This window comes from Chionomys nivalis, chromosome X, assembly GCF_950005125.1.
Source record: "Chionomys nivalis chromosome X, mChiNiv1.1, whole genome shotgun sequence".
Lineage (NCBI taxonomy): Eukaryota > Metazoa > Chordata > Mammalia > Rodentia > Cricetidae > Chionomys > Chionomys nivalis.
The window spans coordinates 75,400,692-75,423,118 of NC_080112.1; the positions used below are offsets into that span (position 1 = coordinate 75,400,692).

A 22,427-nucleotide genomic window follows, 5' to 3' on the forward strand; every position below is an offset into this window, starting at 1 on the left:
TAGTGGTATATTATTTATGTTTTAATAAATAAAGTTTTCCTGAAGGTCAGAGGGCAAAGCAGTCACACTAGTCAGTCATGAAGGCCAGGCAGTGGTGGCACACACCTTTAATCCCAGCAGCCATTAGTCAGCCATAGAGGCCTAGTGGTGGTGGTGCATGCCTTTAATACCATTACTCGAGAGGACTATAAGAAGGGAGGAGCCAGGTCTCAGCTCAGTCTGTCTGAGGATTTGTAGAGGCAGGATCATCTATTTTGGTCTGAGGTAGAGAGAGGTAAGATTTCTCTAGTGGCTTGGCTGCTTTGCTTTTCTGATCTTCTGCTCGAAACCCAATATCTGTCTCTGGGTTTTTATTATTTGTGCAAATGGGGTTTTGGAACCTTTAAAAGCTAGATCATTGGGGACAGTCTTTGAGGTTATATAGCCTGGCTCTACTTCTTTTTTTAAAAAAAATATTTATTTATTATTTATTTATTATGTATACAATATTCTGTCTGTGTGTATGTCTGCAGTCCAGAAGAGGGCACCAGACCTCATTATAGATGGTTGTGAGCCACCATGTGGTTGCCGAGAATTGAACTCAGGACCTTTGGAAGAGCAGGCAATGCTCTTAACCTCTGAGCCATCTCTCCAGCCTTCTGCTTCCTGACTGCCTGGGGGCTTGAAGCTCCAGCTGCCATGTCTTCTCCTGGAACTCAAGGGGCTCTAATCAGGGTACTCTATAACAGTAACAGAAAAGAAATGAATACAACAGGGAATCAAACACCTCAATTTAGATTGCAAAAGTTTATTGGTAGGAAGCAGTAAGCCAGACATTTGGTTATCTTTGCCATAACAATGTATCATTTTTGAAGAGTATATTAAAAATCCATAATGAATTATATTTAAACCAGTACTAGAAAAGTAAATTAAGAATCTACTTAAGGCACTTCAGAAAAAAGCTAAATTTAAATTTTCCACAAAATTAACACTATTTTAAGCGGAGAAAATCTGCTGTCACAGATTTTAGCCCAAATGCGCCTTTCTTCATAATGAAGAATGTTGCTCTTAAACAGAGGAAACAGACAGAACACTGACCACAGGACACGACCTGGAGCTACAGAGGTTACACAGCAGGAATACTGCCCAGTTCAACCTTACAAGTCAGGGCCGTGTCACACAAGTTTCTTAAAAATCATAACCTAAATCCATTTGGCAGAGATGAGTATAAAAATAGTGGATAAAAAATCAGAACACTCAATTTATAAGGGGATCAACTGTATCCTCTTATTCATTGAATTTGTAACAACGACAGTAAAAACCCCACATAAACATTTCTTCATGGCCAATGATGTCTTTCCACAAACCTTTGTTCATAGGACAGGCGCAGGCTATTACATGATCGATAGCATGAAACAGTCACAGTATCTTTTGTTTTGTCTCACTGTAGTTCAAACCCAGGGCTTCCTGCATGTCAGGCAAGCACTGTATCAACTCAACCACATATCCATCTCTGTATCTTTTAAATATAATATTTCTAATATTCTTTACATTTTTTCAGAGTTAAAATTCTCACTTATTGTGGTGCTGGGGATTGAACCCAGGGCCTAACACAGGCTAGCCAAGTGCTCTACCACTGAGCTACATTCCAACTCCACACTTTCATAACAGTGGCATTTTCAATTACTCTTCATAACTCTGGTGGAGGTCAGAGTTAGACATATTATAACCTTGACTTAAATATTCCTCATGGAAATTTGGTTAGCCTATAGGGTTATTTCCATTATCACAGAAAAAGACAAAATTCAAACAAAATCCCTTCACAATTTTATTATGGACATATTTTTGAAATGAGGTGTGATATGATGCCACACTATGTGTCAAATTCTTGGACTTCAGGGCTCCTACTTCAGCCACCAGGATAGCTAAGAGCAGAGACACATGCATACCACCATTCTTTGTATCCCTTATTTATGGGGGAAATAAAAGCTAAAATGACAGCAGAAAGCAGACTAGGGTCAATGGTACATGCCTATAATCCCAGCACTTGGGAAATTCAAAACCAACCAGAGCTATGTCTCAAAAAGGCAAAAACAAACAAAAAGGACCAGGTTTCAAGAAACTTTTTTTTTTTTTTTTTTAGAAAACAAACACACAAATAAAAACAAAAGCCAGACCAGGCTTCAAAAACTACTTACTTAAAATTAGCCCAGGTTTTAAAGAATATGTATTTTAAAAAACAAAAGACCAGGTTTCAAGGAACATTCTTTAAAAACAAACAAATAAAAATAACTCACAGAACAGCGCTCAAGAACTATTTTTTCGTGTGGCATTGAGGATTGAACCCAGAGTGTCACTCATGCTAGGCAAGCACTCTACCACTGAGCTACCGCCTCAGCTTGAAAACATTTACATTTCATTGCCTTTTTCTCTTTCTTTTCTCTCCTTTTGTTTTTGGACACAGGGTCTCACTATGTAGCCCAGGCTAGCCATAAACTCACGAAGATTTTAGCTTGTATCTGCCACAAGCCTGGCAAAATGTTTCATTTCTATCCATAGGCAGCAATCAATATTTCTTGATTTTCTTTTCCCATTCTAAGATATTCCTTTCCACAAACACAACTCAGCTTATTTTTCTGTTAGATTAAAAATGAGATTGACAATGTCTAACTAACATACACAAACATCTGAGACCATTTATAACTTATAGTGATTTTAGGCAACATATTATTATTATTATTATTAGAGAAGGGCCACTTTAAATAAAACTAGAAACAGAATGAATCAGAAATCTTTCCATGTACAAGGTAGTTAGAGCACACTCATGCAAAAATCATAGTTTTGTAGTTAGAGGTACTTCTTAATGTATAAAAGAGGCATATGTAGCTCTGATTTCAGCAGGAAAGATACAGGAAGAAGACAGATTTATCTTTCCAAAGGCTACACAAGTCCATTTTCAGAGGTTCAAATAGTGCATATGATACCTTTGTCCAAGAGGAAAGATGTAAATCATACCCATCTGCACAAAGGAAAACTAATGATGGCTTCTAGATACAGTTGTTTGTAACAGGCAGAGGTGGAAATTCCTGCTCAGAACCTTCCATCCCCAGCCTTGGATAAGATAAAATCAGATGACGAAAAGTTAACTAAAGTAGTTTTGACGTTTGCTCTACGTAAAATGAAGTAGTAGTTTTAAATTTTATAAAGTACCTAATTCTACAAAAATCAAATGTTTCATAAGTTCACAGGGAAGGGAAGGTTAAGAGGAGAGTAATTTCAAATACTTCATGATCTTACAATTGCTTGTTAAGGCACTACACATCTTTGGTTAAATGATTAACTATTTAAATCACTTGACAAAAAAGAGGTAATATAAAATATATGAGTTGCATTCTTCTTCAAACACCACATATGTCTTATTTTTCAGTTTCCATTATTATCACAGTCTATGTGTCTCTAGTATCCTCTTTAACTCATCAGAAAGCTGAAACAAAAAAATATAAAAATACATTAGACTCTGATAGAAAAGTAAGTTTTACTTCTTACAAATACATAGTATGTTGATTTTAATATATGGACTATGACCTGAGTATCAAAAACAAAAAAAGAAACACTAAAAGATCCAGTAGTCTTCTTTTTTTGAGACGGTGTCTCATATAGTCCATGTTGGCCTCAAACTCATTATGTGGCTAAGATAAACCAGATCTGATCCTGTCTCTGTCTCTGAGTGCTGGAGTATAGGTCTATAAATACCATATGGGTCAGTATTCACAGTGGTATACTGTAGGATGATATTGTATTAAAACAGAAATTATGGAAGCTGGAGTAATGGCTCAGCAGGTAAGAGCACTTACAGCATTTGGTAGAGGACTTAGGTTCAATTCCCAGCATCCACATGGTAACTCACAACCTGCTGGTAACTCCAGTTTCAGAGGCCCCAAAACCCTTCTGACCTCTGTGGGCACCAGGCATGCACTTGCTACACACACATATATACATGCAGGTAAAACACTCATACAGACAGAAATAAATCTTTAAAAAATAAAAATTTATGTTAGCCAATACTCAGATTATAAACCAAAACATTCTATTCGCAATTTCAGTTACCCGTAACAGCAAAAATCAAGAACCTATGATATAACAATTTCCTCCCCTAAGCCACAGGGATCTCTATGAACATTTGAAACTATGTGGCTGTTTCCTTTTGTTTGGTTTTGGCTTTTGGTTTTTTGAGACAGGGTTTCTCTGTGGCTTTGGAGCCTGTTCTGGAACTAGCTCTTGTAGATCAGGCTGGCCTCGATCCTCTCTGTTTTTGTTTTTTTAAAGATTTACTGTTATTCATTTTAATTATGTGTAAGTATGTGTCTGCGTGTAAGTATGTGGGCATGAGTGCAAGTGCCCGCAGAGGCACCGAGTTCCACATGGCTGTGAGCCACCTGAGATGACAGAGGTATGGGGAAACACCTGTAGATCCAGCTCCAGAAGATACCCCTTCTTAAAACACACAGATACACACCAATGAAACAAACAAAAAACAAAGGGGCCAGAGAGATGGTTCAGTGATTAAGAGTGCTTGCTGCTCTCCTGTAGGACCTGAGTTCAGTTTCTAGTAACCACATAGAGTGGTTTGTAACTCCAACTCCAGGAAAAATGATGTCCTTTTCTGGCCTCTGCACACATGTAGCATATATATATTCCCTCATACACACAAAGAAAAAAATTAAAAAAAAAACTCACAAAGCTGGGTAGTGGTGGCAGCTCACACCTTTGATCCCAGCACTCAGGAGGCAGAGGCAGGTAAATCTCTGTGAGTTTGAGGCCAGCCTAGTCTACAAAGTGAGTTCCAGGAGAGCTAAAGCTACACAGAGAGGTCCTGTCTTGAACAAACAAACAAAAAACTCACAAACAACACTTCTTGTAACCCCACAAAAGAAATCACCAGATAGCTGGGCATGTTGATACACACCTTTATTTCTAGCACTGGGAGGCAAAGACAGGCAGATTTCTGTGATTTGGAGGTTAGCCTCATTTATATAGTAAGACCCTGTCTCAAAAACAAAGGGAGAGAGATAGACAGAGAGAGAGAGAGAGAGAGATAGAGAGAGAGAGAGAGAGAGAGAGAGAGAGAGAGAACCACACAAACCAGGACAGGGGAGGGAGAGAGGGAGAGAGGGGGAGAGGGAGGGGGGGAGAGGGAGCGAGAGAGAGAGAGAGAAAACCACACAAACCAGGCCAGGGGAGGTACATGCCCCTAGTGGCACTTGGGATGCAGAAGCACTGCTGCCAAATTAATAGGCAGTGTGGTCTACATAATGAGATACAAGTCAATGAGGGATAAATAGTAGAACCCTGTCTCAAAAAATACCACCAATACGTAAAACACACACTCAAAGAAAGTGAACCCCTCCAAAAGGCTGAGTATGGTAGTGTACGCCTATAATTCCAGAACTTGGGTGATAGAGACACAAGGATCAGGAGTTAAAGGCTAGCCTGGGGTAGATGAGATCCTGTTGCAAAAACAAAACAAAAGAGAAACAAAAAGTAGAATCCAGGAGACTTTTCAAAATGAAGGAATAAAAAGCTAAGCAATAAAATATTATAGGCTGGGCCGTAGTGATGTGCGCCTTTAATCCCAGCCCTTGGAAGTCAGAGACAGGTGGATCTCAGTGAGTTCAAGGCTAGTCTGGTCTACAGAGTGAGTTCCAGGACAGTCAGGGCTACACAGAGAAACCCTGTCTCAAAAAAAAAAAAAAAAAAAAAAAAAACCAAAAAAAAACCAAATGGAAAAATAAAATATTATAAAACAATACTAACTAACCATTGTAAGTATAAGTAAAATAAGAATATACCTGTATGGATAGCCATGGTATTTTGATCGAAAGATAGAGAGCATCCAACTGAAGAATAGCACAACAAGTCCGATTCCAGCCACACACATCACTGTGAGAAAAGAAGAGAGTAAAACCATCAAGTTGCACCTAATAAATCACCAGCACAGTGTAGGCTGCACACTTCCAAACAGGAAAACTGACTAAGAAACAGCTTTCCCAAAGATTTAAGCCCCATTTTTAGAGACAGGGTTTATCGTTTTAATATGGATTCTGAAGACAAGGGCTAGGAGGAAGAGGGTTATGGGAAGAAACTAAGGCACATTTTTTTTTTTTTTGGTTTTTTGAAACAGAGTTTCTCTGTGTAGCTTTGGAGTCTGTCCTGGAACTAACTCTGTAGACCAGGCTGGCCTCGAACTCACAGACATTTGCCAGCCTCTGCCTCCGAAGTGCTAGGATTGAAGGCATGTCCCACCATTGCCCGACATCTTTTTTTTTTCTTTCTTTTTTTTTAAAGATAGTCTCACTAGCTGGGCAGTGGTGGTGTAGAGGCCCGTGATCTCTACGAGTTTGAGGTCAGTCTGTTTTAAAGAGAGTGAGTTCCAGGACAGCCAGGGCTACACAGAGAAACCTTATCTTGAAAACACAAAACCAACAACAAAAAAGGTAGTCTCACTACATAGTCCTGGCTGGCTTAGAATTTGCTATATACAAAGGGCATGCTTTCATCTGAACTCCCCATGTAGACCAGAGTGACCTTGAACTGCTGGCTCTATACTTTATCTCCCGAGTGTTAAATTACACGTGTGCTCAACCACACAAAGCCCTTTGCTTTTAAGATTTACCTATTTTATAATACTTAATTATACATCTGTGTTTGTCTATGTATCTGCTGGAGGTATTACTATCCCTGATTTCAAGCTCTACTATATAGCTATAGTAATAAAAAAAGCAGCATGGTATTGGCATAAAAACAGACAGGTGGATCAATGGAATGTAATCAAAGACCCTGATGTAAATTCACACACCTATGGACACCTCATTTTTTTGTTTGTTTTTTGAGACAGTTGTCCTGGAAATCACTCTGTAGACTAGACTGACCTCAAATTCACAGAGATCCACCTACCTCTGCTTCCTCAGTGCTGGGATTAAAGGTGCATGCCAACCAGTGCCAGGCCAAGACACCTGACTTTTTATAAAAGGATCAACATTATTCAATGGAAAAAAGAAAGTACCTTCAACAAATGGTGCTGGTCAAACTGGATGTCTGCATGTAGAAGAATGCAAATAGATTTACCACCCTGCACAAAACTCAAGTTCAAGTGGATAAAAGACCTCAAAATAAAACTAGACACACTGATCCTGATAGAAGAGAAAGTGGAGAGTAGCTTGAACACATTGACACAGAAAACAACTTCCTGAATAGAACACCAATACTGTAGACACTAAAATCAAAAGTTAATAAATGGAACCTCATGAAACTGAAATGCTTTTGTTATGCAAAGGACACCATCACTGGACCAAATCAGCAGCCTATAGAATGGGAAAAGATTTTCTCCAATGCCACATCAGATAGAGGGCTAATATCCAAAATACATAAAGAACTAAAGAAATTAGGTATCAATAAAACAAATAATCCAATTTTTAAAATGGGGTGTCCATTCAATCCCAAAGAAACACACAGAGGCTTATATTAATTATGTTTGGCCTATTAGCTCAGGCTTGTTATTAACTAGTTCTTTTTTTTTTATGTGTAGCCCAGGCTGGCCTTGAACTCGTGATCCTCCTGCCTCTGCCTCCTTCAGCAAATCCTACCGGCTAGTTCTTACAACTTAAATTAATTCCTAATTTTTGTCTATGTTTAGCCATGTGGCTTGGTACCTTTTGTCAGTGCAGCATTGTCATCTTGCTTCCTCTGCATCTAGGTGGCAACTTACTCTGCCTTTCCTCTTCCCAGAATTCTTAGTCTGGTTGCCCTGCCTATACTTCCTTCCTGGCAACTAGCCAATCAGCATTTTATTAAACAAATACAAGTGACAGATTTTTACCAAGTACAAAAGCATTATCCCGCTGGGCGGTGGTGGCGCACGCCTTTAATCCCAGCACTCGGGAGGCAGAGGCAGGCGGATCTCTGTGAGTTCGAGACCAGCCTGGTCTACAGAGCTAGTTCCAGGACAGGCTCCAAAGCCACAGAGAAACCCTGTCTCGAAAAACCAAAAAAAAAAAAAAAAAAAAAAAAGCATTATCCCACAGCAATGGGGCACAATGTAAACAGAATTCTCAGTAGAGGAACAAAATGGCCAAGAAACAAATACTCAAAATCTGTAGTCATCAAGGAAATACACCTCAAAACTACTCTGAGATTCCATCTTACACGTGTCAGAGTGGCTAACATCAAACACGAATGATAGCTTATGCTGGAGAGGATGTGGAATAAGGGGAACACTCATACATTGCTGGTGGAAGTGCAAACTTGTACAGCCACTATGGAAATCAATATAGTGGTTTGTCACAAAATTGGGAATTGATCTACTTCCAGACCCAGCTATACTAGTTACACATATCCCCAAAGGGGATTCCATCCTATCATAAGGACAACTGCTCAATTATGTTCATAGCAGCTTTATTTATAATAGCCAGAAACTGGAAACAAACTTAGATACCCCTCAACTAAAGAATAGATGAATTAGATGTGGTACACTTACAAAATGGAGTATTACTCAGCTGTTAAAAAAAACCATAAAATTTGCAAGGAAATGAAAAAAAGTAGGAATAGAAAAAAATCAGCTGGGAGGTAGTAGCATACACCTTGGGAGAATTTCTTTGAGTTTGAGGTCAGCCTGGTCTATAGAGCGAGTTCCAGGATAGCTAAAGCTACAGAGAAACCCTGTTTTAAAAAAACAAAATACAAAAAAATAGAAAAAAAATCATCCTGAGTGAGGCAACCCAGACCCAGAAAGGCAAACATGGTATGTATTCACTCGTAAGTGGGTGTTAGCTGTTAAGTAAATGAAAATCAGGCTATAATCCACAGACCCAGAAGTGCTAAGTAATAGGGAGGGCTCTAAAGGGGGATGCATGGATATCCCTGGGAAGGGGAAATAGATTTATCGGGTGGACTGGGGGTGGGTGGTGATGGGTACTGGAGGAATCAGATGTGGTGGGGGTGGTGGTGATGGAGGAAGAGTATTAGGAGAGATGACTGGAATTGGAGGGATTTTGGTTGCATGTGAAATATGGAAACTGAATTCAGTAGAAACTTCCAGGATTCTACAAAGATGACCTCACGGAGGACCTGTAGTAAAGGATACAGAGCCTGATCTGGCCATTTTCTTTAACTATGGCAAGGCTTTCAGAGGTGGGACTGGGACAACAACCCAGCCACAAAACCTTCTATCTATAATCTGTCTATACTGCTTGTAAGACATACTGGGGCAATGGAGGCACAGAACTTGTGGGAGTAGCCAACCAATGACTTGTCTAATCTGAGGTCCACAGCCTGGGAGGGAGTCCAATCCCAACACCTGGATGACCAGGAACTAGAGGCTGGATAGCCCAGAGACCGATTTTAGAAAAAAATTAATAAAATGATTACTAACAATATCCTTATATATTCATATATCACTGCTTACCCCAATCATCATCAAAGAGGCTACCACTGACAGCTGATGGGAGCAAATGCTGAGACCCACAACTGAACATTAGGCGGAGAGCCCAAACTGGAGATCTCCACTGGGTCCCTCTCCTTTGAGCTTGGGAAACCCCAAGGAAGAGGAGGAAAAAGAAATGTAGGAGGGGGTTCAAAGACACCGGGAGAACATGGCCTACAGACTTCAACTAAATAGGAATCATAGGGGCTCACAGAGACTGAGGTGGCATGATTCTGAACTAGGTCCTCTGCATATATGTTTGTTAAGTTGGTGTTTTTATGAGACTCCTAACAGTGGGGATAGGAGTGTCTCTAACTTTTTTTTACCTGCTCTTGGGAGCCTTTTCCTGCTACTGAGTTGCCTCATCCGGCTTTGATATGTGGGTTTGTGCCTATTCTTATTGTTACTTTTGGTCCCCGCCCCTTTCCACGCCCACTCCCAGCGACCTCTGATCTTTCGTCTCATCCCGAAGCTCTTCTCTTGCTGCCCTCCCTTCCTGGAGCTCGCACGTTCCCCACTTCTCCCTTCTCTTCTTTCTCTTCTCTCTCTCTCCCTTTCTCCCTCTCTCCTTTAATAAATGTTTATGTGTATTTTCTGTGTCTATGTGTCTTTTACCCGCCGCCACCGAGTGCAGTTTACACTCGCTCGCTTGGCTCTTCCGGCGGCATGGGCGCCCACCTGCTGTTGGGAAACTGCAGCCGCTTGGCTCTCCCTGGACCTGCCGCGGGTAGCCCGCCACATGGCGGGGGCCGCCCGCCCGGGATGGGCCACTGCTCGTAAACCGCCCGGGGATCTTACAGGGACCCACAACCGTCTCTGCCGGGCTGGCAGCTGCTCCGCGAACATTTTAAGAATAAAACTTATGGCCGGGCGATGGTGGCGCACGCCTTTAATCCCAGCACTCGGGAGGCAGAGGCAGGCGGATCTCTGTGAGTTCAAGACCAGCCTGGTCTACAGAGCTAGTTCCAGGACAGGCTCCAAAACCACAGAGAAACCCTGTCTCGAAAAACCAAAAAAAAAAAAAAAAAAAAGAATAAAACTTATGGTATTTTGCTATGCTGTGTTGAGGCATGCTCTTTTCTGAAGGGAAACAGAGGAGGTGTGGATCTGGGGGATAGGGTAGGTGGCAGAGGTAACAGGAAGAATGGAGGGAGGGGAAACGGGTTGGACGTATTAAAAACAAAATTTAAAAAGTAAAAAAAAAAACTAAAAATAAATCATGATTGGGCCAACAAGGTGGTTCAATAAGAAAAGGTGTTTGCTGCCAAGCCTGACGATCTGAATTTGAGCCCCAAAACCCACAGTAGGAGGACAGAATGAACTCCTACAAGTTGTCCTTTGACTTCAACATCCATGTTGTGTCGTGTTCACACCCATTCACATGCATGCATGCACACACACACAGAGGAAATAAATAATAAATGAAAATACTTTTAAAAATCTAGAATTATATATTAAATGGCTAATAAATATCTATTCTTCTTGTAACAGGGTTTGTTTTTATATTTTTTGAGACAGGGTCTTACTATATAGCAGTGAATGGCCTGAAAGTTGCTTTGTAGATCAAACTGGCCTCAAACTCACACCTGCCTCCTAATTGCTGGGATTATAGGTATGCACCACCATGTTTGGCAAAAGTAGCTGTCAAATCAGAAATCTAATATACTCATCTTTTTACAGAAAATAAATATTATCTATGATAATTTTAAGAAATTATATTGTAGGCATCTTTCAATGTGTATCGGATAGAGGGTCTTGTTATTTGAGGTGACCTCAATCTCACTATATAGCAAAGAATGGCCTTGAGTTACTTATTCTTTCTGTTTCCACCTCCCAAGTGCTTGGATTGCAAGTGTGCACCTTGTACAGACTTTTTGTTTATGAGTCAGGGTTTTACTACATAGGACAGCAAAGCCTGAATTGGCAGCAATTCTCTTCTCTCAGTCTGGCATGCTGGGATTATAGACTATGCTGCCACACTCAACAATATGCAAATATTCTAAAGCATAAAAAGCAGATGCAGCCTGGGGTTCAAGACCTTATTAGTGATTTTCTTAGCCCTGACGCCCCAAGTTTTAGAATTACAGGTGTGTGCTGCCACTCCCCATCTAAGGTTTTTATTTTATTTGAAAGAAAGGTCTTCAACATATAGCCCTGTCTGGCCTGGAACTTGCATTGATTTTACTTCTGCCTCCCAAGTGTTTAATTTTTAAAGTGAGTATAAGACTCAAACACGCCGGGCGGTGGTGGCGCACGCCTTTAATCCCAGCACTTGGGAGGCAGAGGTAGGTGGATCTCTGTGAGTTCGAGACCAGCCTGGTCTACAAGAGCTAGTTCCAGGACAGGCTCCAAAGCCACAGAGAAACCCTGTCTCGGGAAAAAAAAAAAAAAAAAAAAAAAAAAAAAAAAAAAAAAAAAAAAAAAAAAAAGACTCAAACACATGCTGGGCGGTGGTGGCGCACGCCTTTAATCCCAGCACTCGGGAGGCAGAGGCAGGCGGATCTCTGTGAGTTCGAGACCAGCCTGGTCTACAAGAGCTAGTTCCAGGACAGGCTCCAAAACCACAGAGAAACCCTGTCTCGAAAAACAAAACAAAACAAAAAAAACAAAACAAAAAGACTCAAACACACACAGACAGACAGACAGACACACACACACACACACTTTTGTACTATTGGTGATCTTGTCTGTGAAGGACATCATAGAGCTCTATCCCCAGGCCTGTCCATAGTTTTTTCCTGTTGTTTTGTTTTGGTATATTGAAGATTGAATCTAGAGCCCAGTATACTCTAGGCTCTAGGCAAGTACTCTACAACAGAGTTAGTTACATGCCCAGTCCCCTTTTTACTTTTTTCTTTTGAGACAGGGTCTTACTAAGTTGCAGTCTGAGTTCCATCTCATTTTATAGACCAGTTAGGCCTTGAACTTGTGATCCTCCTACCCCACCCTCCTGAATGTATGGAATTATGGGCCAGTAGCATCAAGTCTGGTTCCTACATATACAGTTTTTAAAATGTGTTTTACGATGGGGCTGGGTAAGTGGCTCAGTTGGTAAATCCTAATACTTGAAAGGTGGAGACAAGAGGATCAGGATCAGAAATTCAAGGTCAGTCAGTTCGAAACTGATCTAGGCTATAGGAGACCCTGTCTCAATAAATAAATAAATAAATAAATAAATAAATAAATAAATAAATAAATAAATAAATAAAACCCCAGATGTTCTTATGGTTTTTTATTTGGTTTTATTTTAGTATTGGTTTTATGAGACAGGGCCCTGGCTGTCCTGGAACTTGGTCTGTAGACCATGCTGACCTCAAACTCACAGAGATCCACCTGCCTCGGCCTCCCAAGTGCCAGGATTAAAGGTGTGCATTACCACTGCCTGGCTACAAGATGTTCTTATGAGTGAGATGATGAACACAGAGGAGGCTGAGGCAAGAGGATTGGAAGTTCAAGGTCATTTTGGCCACATAACAGTTATCTCAAAATAAAAAACAACTGATCAAATAAAAAAGTGTAAAGAAATAGATTATAAAGGGAAAATTAACTAGAGAGGTTTTTTTTTTCTGTATTAAAGACAGAATTGGAACACCATGACACATGACTTACTCCTTCGCTTCCCAATATCCATGTCAGAGGTAGCAGCTTCACATAAAAGCACCATGCCTAAGGTAACCCCGCCATCTTAGAAAAACTGTTTAAGGAGAAATTCATGTAAGCCACAAAAGACATACCACTTTCCTATTCCCAGTTTCTCATGAAGAAAATAAGATGAATTTATAAACCTTCAATTTTTTATTTTAAAACAGTAACCAAAACACTCTTATATTGCACAGTGTTAATTACTATAAAGATTAAATTGAAAAGTAAGGTTAAACCAGGCATTTGGTAAAGCAAGGCCAGCCTGGCCTATATAAGACTCTTGTCTAAAAAAGAAAAAACAAAATAAAACAAACCCTGGCCCCATGCCCCTGGAAAGGTGATACATTTAATCCCAGCATTTGGGAGGCAAAGGCATGCACATCTCTGTGAGTTCAAAGTCAATCTGGTTTATATAGTACAGGCCATCCAGTGCTACAGAGTGAGACCCTGTCTTAAAGAAACAAAACAAATGAACACCTCAAACTGGTACCCCCCAAAAGAATTAAAGTTGAAAATACTTCAGTTTTGTAAAGTCAAATGTAATTTTTAAAAAATCCCACCTATGCTTGGTGGTAGTGACACACACCTTTAATTCCAGCACTTGCTAGGCAGAGGGAGACAGATCTCTGTGAGACCGAGGCCAGCCTGGTCTACAGAGCAAGTTCCAGGCAGCCAGGGCCACACAGAAAAATCCTGTCTCAAAAAAGCAAAACAAAACAAAAACAGCAACCACAAAAAATTCCACTTATATATAAAATCAGCTTTTTGGATATCATACCTTAAAACAAACTGCCTGATCACAGCAGTTTTCCAACTTCATACACACTACAAAATACTAAGTAGTCACTGTTAGCAATTTAACATCCCTGAAAAGGGCATACTTGAAATACACACCATTTAAGACAATAGCAACTCACTTTTAATAGAAAATAATCTCAAAAACTTCTTCAGATTTTCAACAATTAATATTTGGAGTACTAATTATGACTCAGCTACCCAATTTTGTCTTATTCTAATGAAAAAGGAAAATCCCTCATGGGGCATGACCTTATTCATTTTAATAACAGTAGCTATATAATTCAGAATGGAAATACTACTGTAAACAAAAAGCACATCACATGGTTGAATAATGAAATGAGCAGTATCAGTGCCTATGTTCTAGCAGAAAAGAGACCATCACCTGTACTTTTGTGAGTACTAGGAATGGTCACACACTCCTAATTATGTACATGATGCATATTGCATGCTACTGCATGTGGCTGTAATTAAGTGCTAAGAGTCAGGTGTTCTAATGAAGCTCTGTAACTGACTACATTCATCTCTTCATCTTGTGCTCTCAAACAGCCTCCTGTTAGGAATGACAGTTCATTTTCCATGTTTTTAATTAATTAATCTGTGTGTGTGTGTGACACAGTATACCTGTTTGCACTTACGTCACAGCAGATGTGTAGAGGTTAGAAGACAACTGGCAGAAATTGGTTCTTTCCTTCAACCATATTGGTCCTGGAGATTCAACTTGGGTTGTCAGGGTGGGTAAGTAGGCACCCTGCTTGAGCCTTCGTTCCAGCCCAATGCTATTTTTGGTTTTGTTTTTTTATTTAATCTATTCAGCCAACATTTTTCCTTTTACTTACTGTGGCTCTTATATCTAGGTTTTCTCTGAAGGACACTAGAAATCAGGGTCTTATGCATGGTAGGTAAGTGCTATACCAATGAGGTATATCTCAGTCCCAATTATGCTTTTAGTGTATTAAAATGACATTTCATTTTACATTTGTTAATTTATCTCTCTGTTTGTTTTCCTCGAGACAGAGTTTCTCTGTGTAATAGCTCTGGCTGTCCTTGAATTTGCTCTGTAAACCAGAAATTGGCCTGCCTCTGCCTCATGAGTGCTGGGATTAAAGGTGTGTGACACCACACTCAGCTTAATGTTTCATTTTTTAAAGATTTATTTATTATGTATACAGTGTTCTGTATGCACGTATGCTGTAGACCAGAAGAGAGCACCAAATCTCATTACAGATGGCTGTGAGCCACCATGTGGTTGCTGGAAATTGAACTCAGGACCTCTGAAAGATCAGCCAGTGCTCTTAACTGCTGAGCCATTTCTCCAGCTCTTAATGTTTCATTTTAAGTCTCACCTAAACCTCATTTTTCTTCTAAATCCATACATCAATGAGCTAATCAACCTGGCTTTGCCAGACTAAAGGTTTGTCTCTCATTAGTCTAAGATATTGGGTCAAGAAGGAAGACACAAGCAATACAATTCCCAAAAGGTATTACTGCCTGCATTAGGACAGCAGCTCCAACCAAATCTGTACAGAGAACATAAGATTGTAAGAAAATAATCAAATTAAAATGGAACAATAAAGACTTATTGTAAAAGGATACTGAACAGAAGAACAATGTGGGTTTCAGCTACAAACTGGGCCTGGCTGCTTCCATGGATATAGTTCTGGGAGAGGAAGACAAAAAGGAACCTTTAAATTATACATTGAATTGTAGTGTCCTAACCCTAAAATAAAGTATGTTAAACTTTATGAAATTATCAATTCACTTGCTGTATGTATATACCATACTTTGTTCGTCTACTAAAAGCTATTTCTATATTATTTACTTACTTCTTTCTTTGTATTTATACTATCTATTTAACAAAAGTGTATGAGAAAAATAATATTTTTTTTTGTTTTTTCAAGACAGAGTTTCTCTGTAGCTTTGGTGCCTGTCCTGGAACTAGCTCTTGTAGACCAGGCTGGCCTCGAACTCACAGAGATCCGCCTGCCTCTGCCTCCTGAGTGCTGGGATTAAAGGCGTGCGCCACCACCGCCTGGCTGAGAAAAATATTTAAAAGTATAAAACTATGAGGTAAAAAACAATGTAGACATGACAACAGGAACCACAATTTTCCAATTAATTACCATGTCTGATAGTGCCTAGCACAGTACTAGAAATAACAGATGCTCAAATAGTTGATTAATTCTTTTTTTTTTTAAGATTTTTTTTTAATTTTTTTATTTTTATGTATACAGGGTTCTTCCTGCATGTGTCCTACCTACAGTACAGAAGAGGGCACCTGATCTTATTACAGGTGGTTGTGAGCCACCATGTGGTTGCTGGGAATTGAACTCAGGACCTCTGGAAGAGTAGCCAGTGTTCTTTACCTCTGAGCCATCTCTCCAGCCGCCAGTTGATTAATTCTTATATTTAGTTTGAGAATGATTTTCTTAGCCATCCTAGTCAAAAGAATTCAAGAAATGGAATAAAGAACATCCCACTTTGGAAGACCACATGCTCTAATTGTACCTGAAGTTCCATAACAGGGATGAAAGAGGCAAAACTCTATCTAGTTCCTGTATATGCTGGCTCTGGCTTCACAGGGTAATCATATTACATCAACTTCGGTATACAATGTAAAGAAATGACCAACTTACCACATGTCCTGTATGGGGATTCTTATGAGCATATGGTGGCCCTCTTATATGGTTCCACATCTGACCAGATGTCATAGCAAGTACAAAACACTAGGAAACAAAAATATTGGAATACTCATGGTCCAGCTAGCCCATATGGATTAGTTAAGCAGGTACATGAAAATGCTTATTCATTCAGGAAACACAAGACTTTATTTTTTCAAAAAAAATTATTTCTTTATTAAGGTTTATATTTTGTCAAAAGGATCACAATTCAACATCATTTCTGAAGGAATTTTAAACTATAAACAGAGAAGTTACAAAATTCAATATTGAAAATACATTTGAAGTTGGGTGGTGGTGGCACACGCCTTTAATCCTAGCACTTGGGAGGCAGAGGCAGGTGGATCTCTGTGAGTTTGTGGCCAACCTGGTCTACAAGAGCTAGTTCCAGGACAGGCTCCAAAGCCACAGAGAAACCCTGTCTTGAAAAAAAAAAAAGGCTGGGTGGTGGTGGCGCACGCCTTTAATCCCAGCACTTGGGAGGCAGAGGCAGGCGGATCTCTGTGAGTTCGAGACCAGCCTGGTCTACAGAGCTAGTTCCAGGACAGGCTCCAAAGCCACAGAGAAACCCTGTCTCGAAAAACCAAAAAAAAAAAAAAAAAAGAAAAAAAAAAAAAGAAAAAACATTCAAAAAAATTTTCAAAAGAATTGTAACTAGAAATAGCGAGAATATACATACTGTTCTTGCAGAGGATATGAGTTTGGTTCCCAGGACCCACGATGGGTGGCTTATAACTTCCCGTGACTCCAGCTTCTAAGGAATCAAATGGCCCCGTCTGATCTCTATGCATACCTGCACTTATGTACATAACCGCCAACACATATACACACGCTAAACATAAAATAAAATATAAAAAAGAACTATAAACAGAATCAGTTGCTTGAAACTTTGGAAAACCTAATAAGATAATGAGGGAAGCCGGGCTGTGGTGGCGCACGCCTGTAATCCCAGCACTCGGGAGGCAGAGGCAGGCGGATCTCTGTGAGTTCGAGGCCAGCCTAGTCTAGAAGAGCTAGTTCCAGGACAGGAACCAAAAGCTACAGAGAAACCCTGTCTCGAAAAACCAAAAAAAAAAAAAAAAAAGAGGGAAAGAAGCCCACTTTAAGACAGGAAATAAAAATATAGAAAATCTTAGGACCAGAAAGATGGCTTGGCATATAAAAGTATTTGCCACAAAAGCTTGACAATGTATTTGATCTCCAGGACCTACATGATGGAGGGTGATGAATGAACATGGGGTCTACTGAATTTGTACTATAAGTACTAAATGATATGGCCATAAACCTAGAGGAAGAGTGTCACTTGGGGTAAGCTTTGGGGTTTCAGAAGCCTAAGCCAGGCCTAGTGGTGTTCTCTCTCTCTCTCCTTTCTGTCTGTGGATTTGGATGTCGAACTCTCAGCTCCTTCTCTACCACCATGTCTGCCTGCATGCCACAACGCTTCCCACCATGTTGATAATAGACTGTACCTCTGAACTGTAAGCAAGTACCAATTAAATGCTTTTCTTTTTTTTTTTTTTAAATATTTATTATGCATACAATGTTCTGTATATATGCCTGAAGGTCAGAAGAGGGCACCAGACCTCATTACAGATGGTTGTAAGCCACCATGTGGTTGCTGGGAATTGAACTCAGGACCTTTGGAAGAGCAGGCAATGCTCTTAACCGCTGAGCCATCTCTCCAGCCCTTAAATGCTTTTCTTTGTAAGAGTTGCTGCGGTTATGGTGTCTCTTCACAGCAATAGAATACTGACTAAAACAGATCCATAAATTCTTATGTCTGAATGGTTGGTATCCAGTTGGCAGAACTGTTTGGAAAGTGTTGGGACCATTTGGAGTCCTGGCCTCCAGTTGCTCTCCCCTGCTAGTGACCTTTACTTGGCCTTCTGATTTGTGCTACTGAAAGCTCTGTCCAGTTCTGCTTCCTGAGCGTGTATTGCCTTGTCCTTGATTGAGGATCAGGAGATGAGGTTTTCACCTGCTGGCCCACCTGACTGTGTTGGGTATATAAGCCTCCGTGGTGCTATTCAATAAAGGACTTCTTTACCAGTGACTAGAGGTGTGTGTCTCTTGTCTGTGCTGTCTGTGTGTGTCTTTGTGTGTTTCAATCTCCAGCCCCTTGCCTGAGGCTCACGAATGGTCCTGTAGTGCAGGCGCCGCAATACAGGAGTAGTGCTGTACTGTCACGTAGTACAGCCGGGCGCTACAGGAAAGGATTTGGAGATGTGAGTTTTTTGGAGGTGTGTCACTGGGGGTGAGTTTTAAGGTTTCAAAAGGATTGTGCCGAGCCGGGCGGTGGTGGCGCACGCCTTTAATCCCAGCACTTGGGAGGCAGAGATAGGTGGATCTCTGGGAGTTCGAGGCCAGCCTGGTCTACAATAGCTAGTTCCAGGACAGGCACCAAAGCTACAGAGAAACCCTGTCTCGAAAAACCAAAAAAAAAAAAAAAAAAGAAGAAGGATTGTGCCGTTCCCAATGTGTTCTCTGCCTCCTGACAGTGGATGACATGTGGGCTCTCAGCTGTTCCTTCACTCCACCATCATGAACTCCAGTTCAGTGAAAGGCTGTCTTTTAGAAGTTGCCAAAACAGTGACCTGAGTTCAATTCCCAGAATCCAAATAAAAAAGCTGAGGGCACTGGCTAGACATTTGCTTCTCTTGTAAAATAGTGGAGTTTGGTTCCCAGAACCTCTGTTAGGCAGTTCACAAATGCCTATAACTCCAGGGACCCAGTGCCCTCTTCTGTCCTCCAGCCAACCTTGCTCTAATCAGTGAGACACCTCCCGAAAACAACAAATCCCAAGGTAGACTGAGCCTAAGGAAGAACACCTGAGTTCACAAACGAGCACATACTCACATCTCCACGAACAAGCACCAACATGCACACTCACCACAACAAAAATGGGGCTGAGTAGATGGCTCAGCGGATAAGACTGCATGCTGTGAAAACAAGAGCACCCGAGTCTAAATCCCCAGCATGGATGGACATCCTAGAGAGTCCTTGTGTTGAGGAACAGACAGGAAGAGCCCAAGAGCTTATTGGCCATCTGCTCTAGCCCAAATGGGGAGCTTCAGGCTCAGTGCTAGATCCTGTCGAAGAACAGTGGAGTCGGTTATGGTGGTACATGCCTTTGAACCCAGCACTGGGGAGGCAGAGGCAGGTGGATCTCTGAGTTCAAGGCCAGCCTGGTCTACAGAGTGAGTTCCAGGACATCCAGGGCTGTTACACAGAGAAACCCTGTCTTGGGGATGGGGGAAAAGGTAGAGAACAACAGAGAATGACTCTGGATATCCTCCTCTGGCCTACGCATGTGCAGTTGTATGCATGTACAAGTACACGTACAGGTGTACACACACACACACACACACATACATCACACATCAAAAAAGTATTTTTCACAGAGATAACAGCTAACAGAACCCAAGAAAAAATTCTGGGTGAAGCAGTATGCGCTTGTAATATCAGCACTAAAGATATGGAGACAGGAGGCTCTCTAGGGATCACTAGTGAATTCCTGGTTCAGGGAGACTCATTTCATAAAATAAAATAAGCTGAAGAAGTGACTGAGGAAGACACCCAATAGCAATCTGTGGCCTATATACAAGCACAAAAAGAAAACAAGAAAAAGGGTAAAGAAAATAGATTAAGTTCTTTTTCAAAAAACTTTTCTCTTTCAATTCACTTACCAAAGCTGCAAAAGCCCATCCAGTTTTATTAAAGAGGAATTCCATATTGCTTCTTCGCAGATACACAAGTCCACCAATAACAGCCAGAAGCAATCCCAACATTAGGGGTCCAGCATAATTTGGAGGTCTAATTACTCTAATCTAATGGAAAAGAGAGAGAAAAACATTCTAAGATATAAAATTTATTTTCTAATTAATAATAATGAAATGAAAGCAGTCAAAAATGTATTTTCAGAAAAAATATTTTTAACCATATTACTCCAGTCAAAACTATACCCTAGAAATAATATGTAATAGGCACAGTATTATTTCAGTTAAAACACAGTACCCCTTAGATTAAGAAATTTTGCCAAGTACACACACTTATGGTCAGGAAAATGGTTTCTATTCTGAACTCAACAGGCTAAGACAAGGTATTTTATAATTTTACTCAAGATGAGTAAAATTTTTTAATTTTTATCAAGATGATTCTGTTAAATCCTACTTATGAAAGATCTACCAAATGATTCCATCTCAGTGACATGAAGACAAGACCAGCTATGACTCCCAGTTCAGATTCAAAGACAGTGAAAAAAAGACTTTTTGTAAAGTAGGGAAACTTACATTGACATCAGTTCTGTCTGCGATCCAGCGAGCAATCTGTTCAGCTGAAAACCCTCGCACCTGTAACTCGTATGTATCAGCCCTTTTGGGTTTTCCTTTTGGAGGAAAGTTGATGAAAGTTGGAGCGGAATTCATGTTCAGCTGAATCAAAAATAGTCCATGGAAACATAGTTACCAAGAAAATAACCTTAACAGCAACTAATTTTTAAAATTAAACATTTTTTTTTAAGACAGGGTTTTGCTGTGTCGACCAGGCTGGCCTTGAACTTGCAATAATCCTCCTATCTCTGCTTGCTGAGTGCTAGGATTAAAAGAATGTACCACCATGCCTGGGAGAAAGTTAGGCTTTTCACACACATGAAGATCATGATTATCTAAGGAGCATTGTGGAGTAGGCTTTCAAATGCAAGGCTACCCCTGACTGTAACAATTACATTTTATTATCCAAATAGAAATTTCTAGGTAACATACAATTTTTTTAACTTGAATAGAAAATTTCCCATACCAGTTATTTAAGGCTGCTCAGAAATTCTTAAAGTATTAAGTATACATTCATGACACCTAAACGTTATTTTATATGGCTGTTGCAACCTCATGATACTAAAACACGAAGAGTTCAGGTTAAAGGACTGTTAGAGCAATACTCTGAGTTTAAGACAAGCTTGGACACTTGGCAAGACCCTGTCTTGAAATAAAACACCAGACATGTGGTCACACATCTGTAACCCCAGCACTGGAGAGGCAGAGGCAGGTAGATATTTATGAGTTGGAGGTCAGTCAAGTCTGCACAGCAAGTTCCAGAATAGGCACCTTCCAACTGCTAGGAGTATAGGAACAAGTGCCTGGCTTGTTCTTTATATATTTACAAAAAAAATTTGTGCAAGTCCCAGAAAAACAAATCCTTGAAGGACAAGAACAACCTTCTGTCAAATAAGGCAATTATCTGGAAGACAAGGCTGTATTCTGGAGCAGAGATGATGTTGGGGGAACCAGATTGATCCCAAGCTATGTTGACTTTGGATTGACCATCTTGATGAACCAGAACTGAGAAAATGATCAGATGACACCTTTACCTGGCTGTTTAATTAATTACACATACTCTCCCCACTGCCCAATTCTTCTGTTTAAACTAGTACCAACAGAAGGGGTCATTAGTCATCTGTTCTTCCCTCTCTGCTTTACATGCACACACACACACATTTGTGTGTTTGAGTGTGTATGTGTGTAAGTTATCAGGTAGGATGATGAACACTTATAGTCCCAATACTTGGGAGATGGAGGAGAAAGGATTGGAAGTTTGTATCCAGCCTTTGCTACACAGACCATGCCACACAACACACTTAAAAGTGTACACAGACCATGCTACACAACATACTGGTTGGTATTGGTTACTGACTTTTTTGATTAGTCAAATTTTGCTTTTAGTTCACTAGCTACTCTAGCTTTTGCATTAGTATTCCTATTTAACTTCTTAACAATATTTTTAGATTTATTTATGTGTATGAGTGTTTTGCTTGCATGTATGTATGTGTACTATATGCATGCCTGCTGCCCGTGAAGACTAGA

The 22,427-nt window shown here is 40.3% G+C and overlaps 1 protein-coding gene across 1 annotated transcript in view; it reads right to left on the reverse strand.

Annotated features, from left to right (window-relative positions):
• Positions 1 to 776: 776 nt before the first annotated feature.
• Magt1 (magnesium transporter 1) overlaps positions 777 to 22,427 on the reverse strand; it is a 50,139-nt gene continuing 28,488 nt past the window's right edge. The window contains exons 4-10 of the mRNA XM_057760140.1: positions 20,862 to 21,002; positions 20,259 to 20,399; positions 16,531 to 16,620; positions 15,491 to 15,554; positions 13,067 to 13,141; positions 5,829 to 5,919; positions 777 to 3,463 (exon numbers count right to left, since the gene is read on the reverse strand). Of these exons, the coding sequence (XP_057616123.1) occupies positions 3,448 to 3,463; positions 5,829 to 5,919; positions 13,067 to 13,141; positions 15,491 to 15,554; positions 16,531 to 16,620; positions 20,259 to 20,399; positions 20,862 to 21,002 (618 nt within the window). The 3' untranslated portion in view covers positions 777 to 3,447. The remainder of the gene's footprint in view (positions 3,464 to 5,828; positions 5,920 to 13,066; positions 13,142 to 15,490; positions 15,555 to 16,530; positions 16,621 to 20,258; positions 20,400 to 20,861; positions 21,003 to 22,427) is intronic.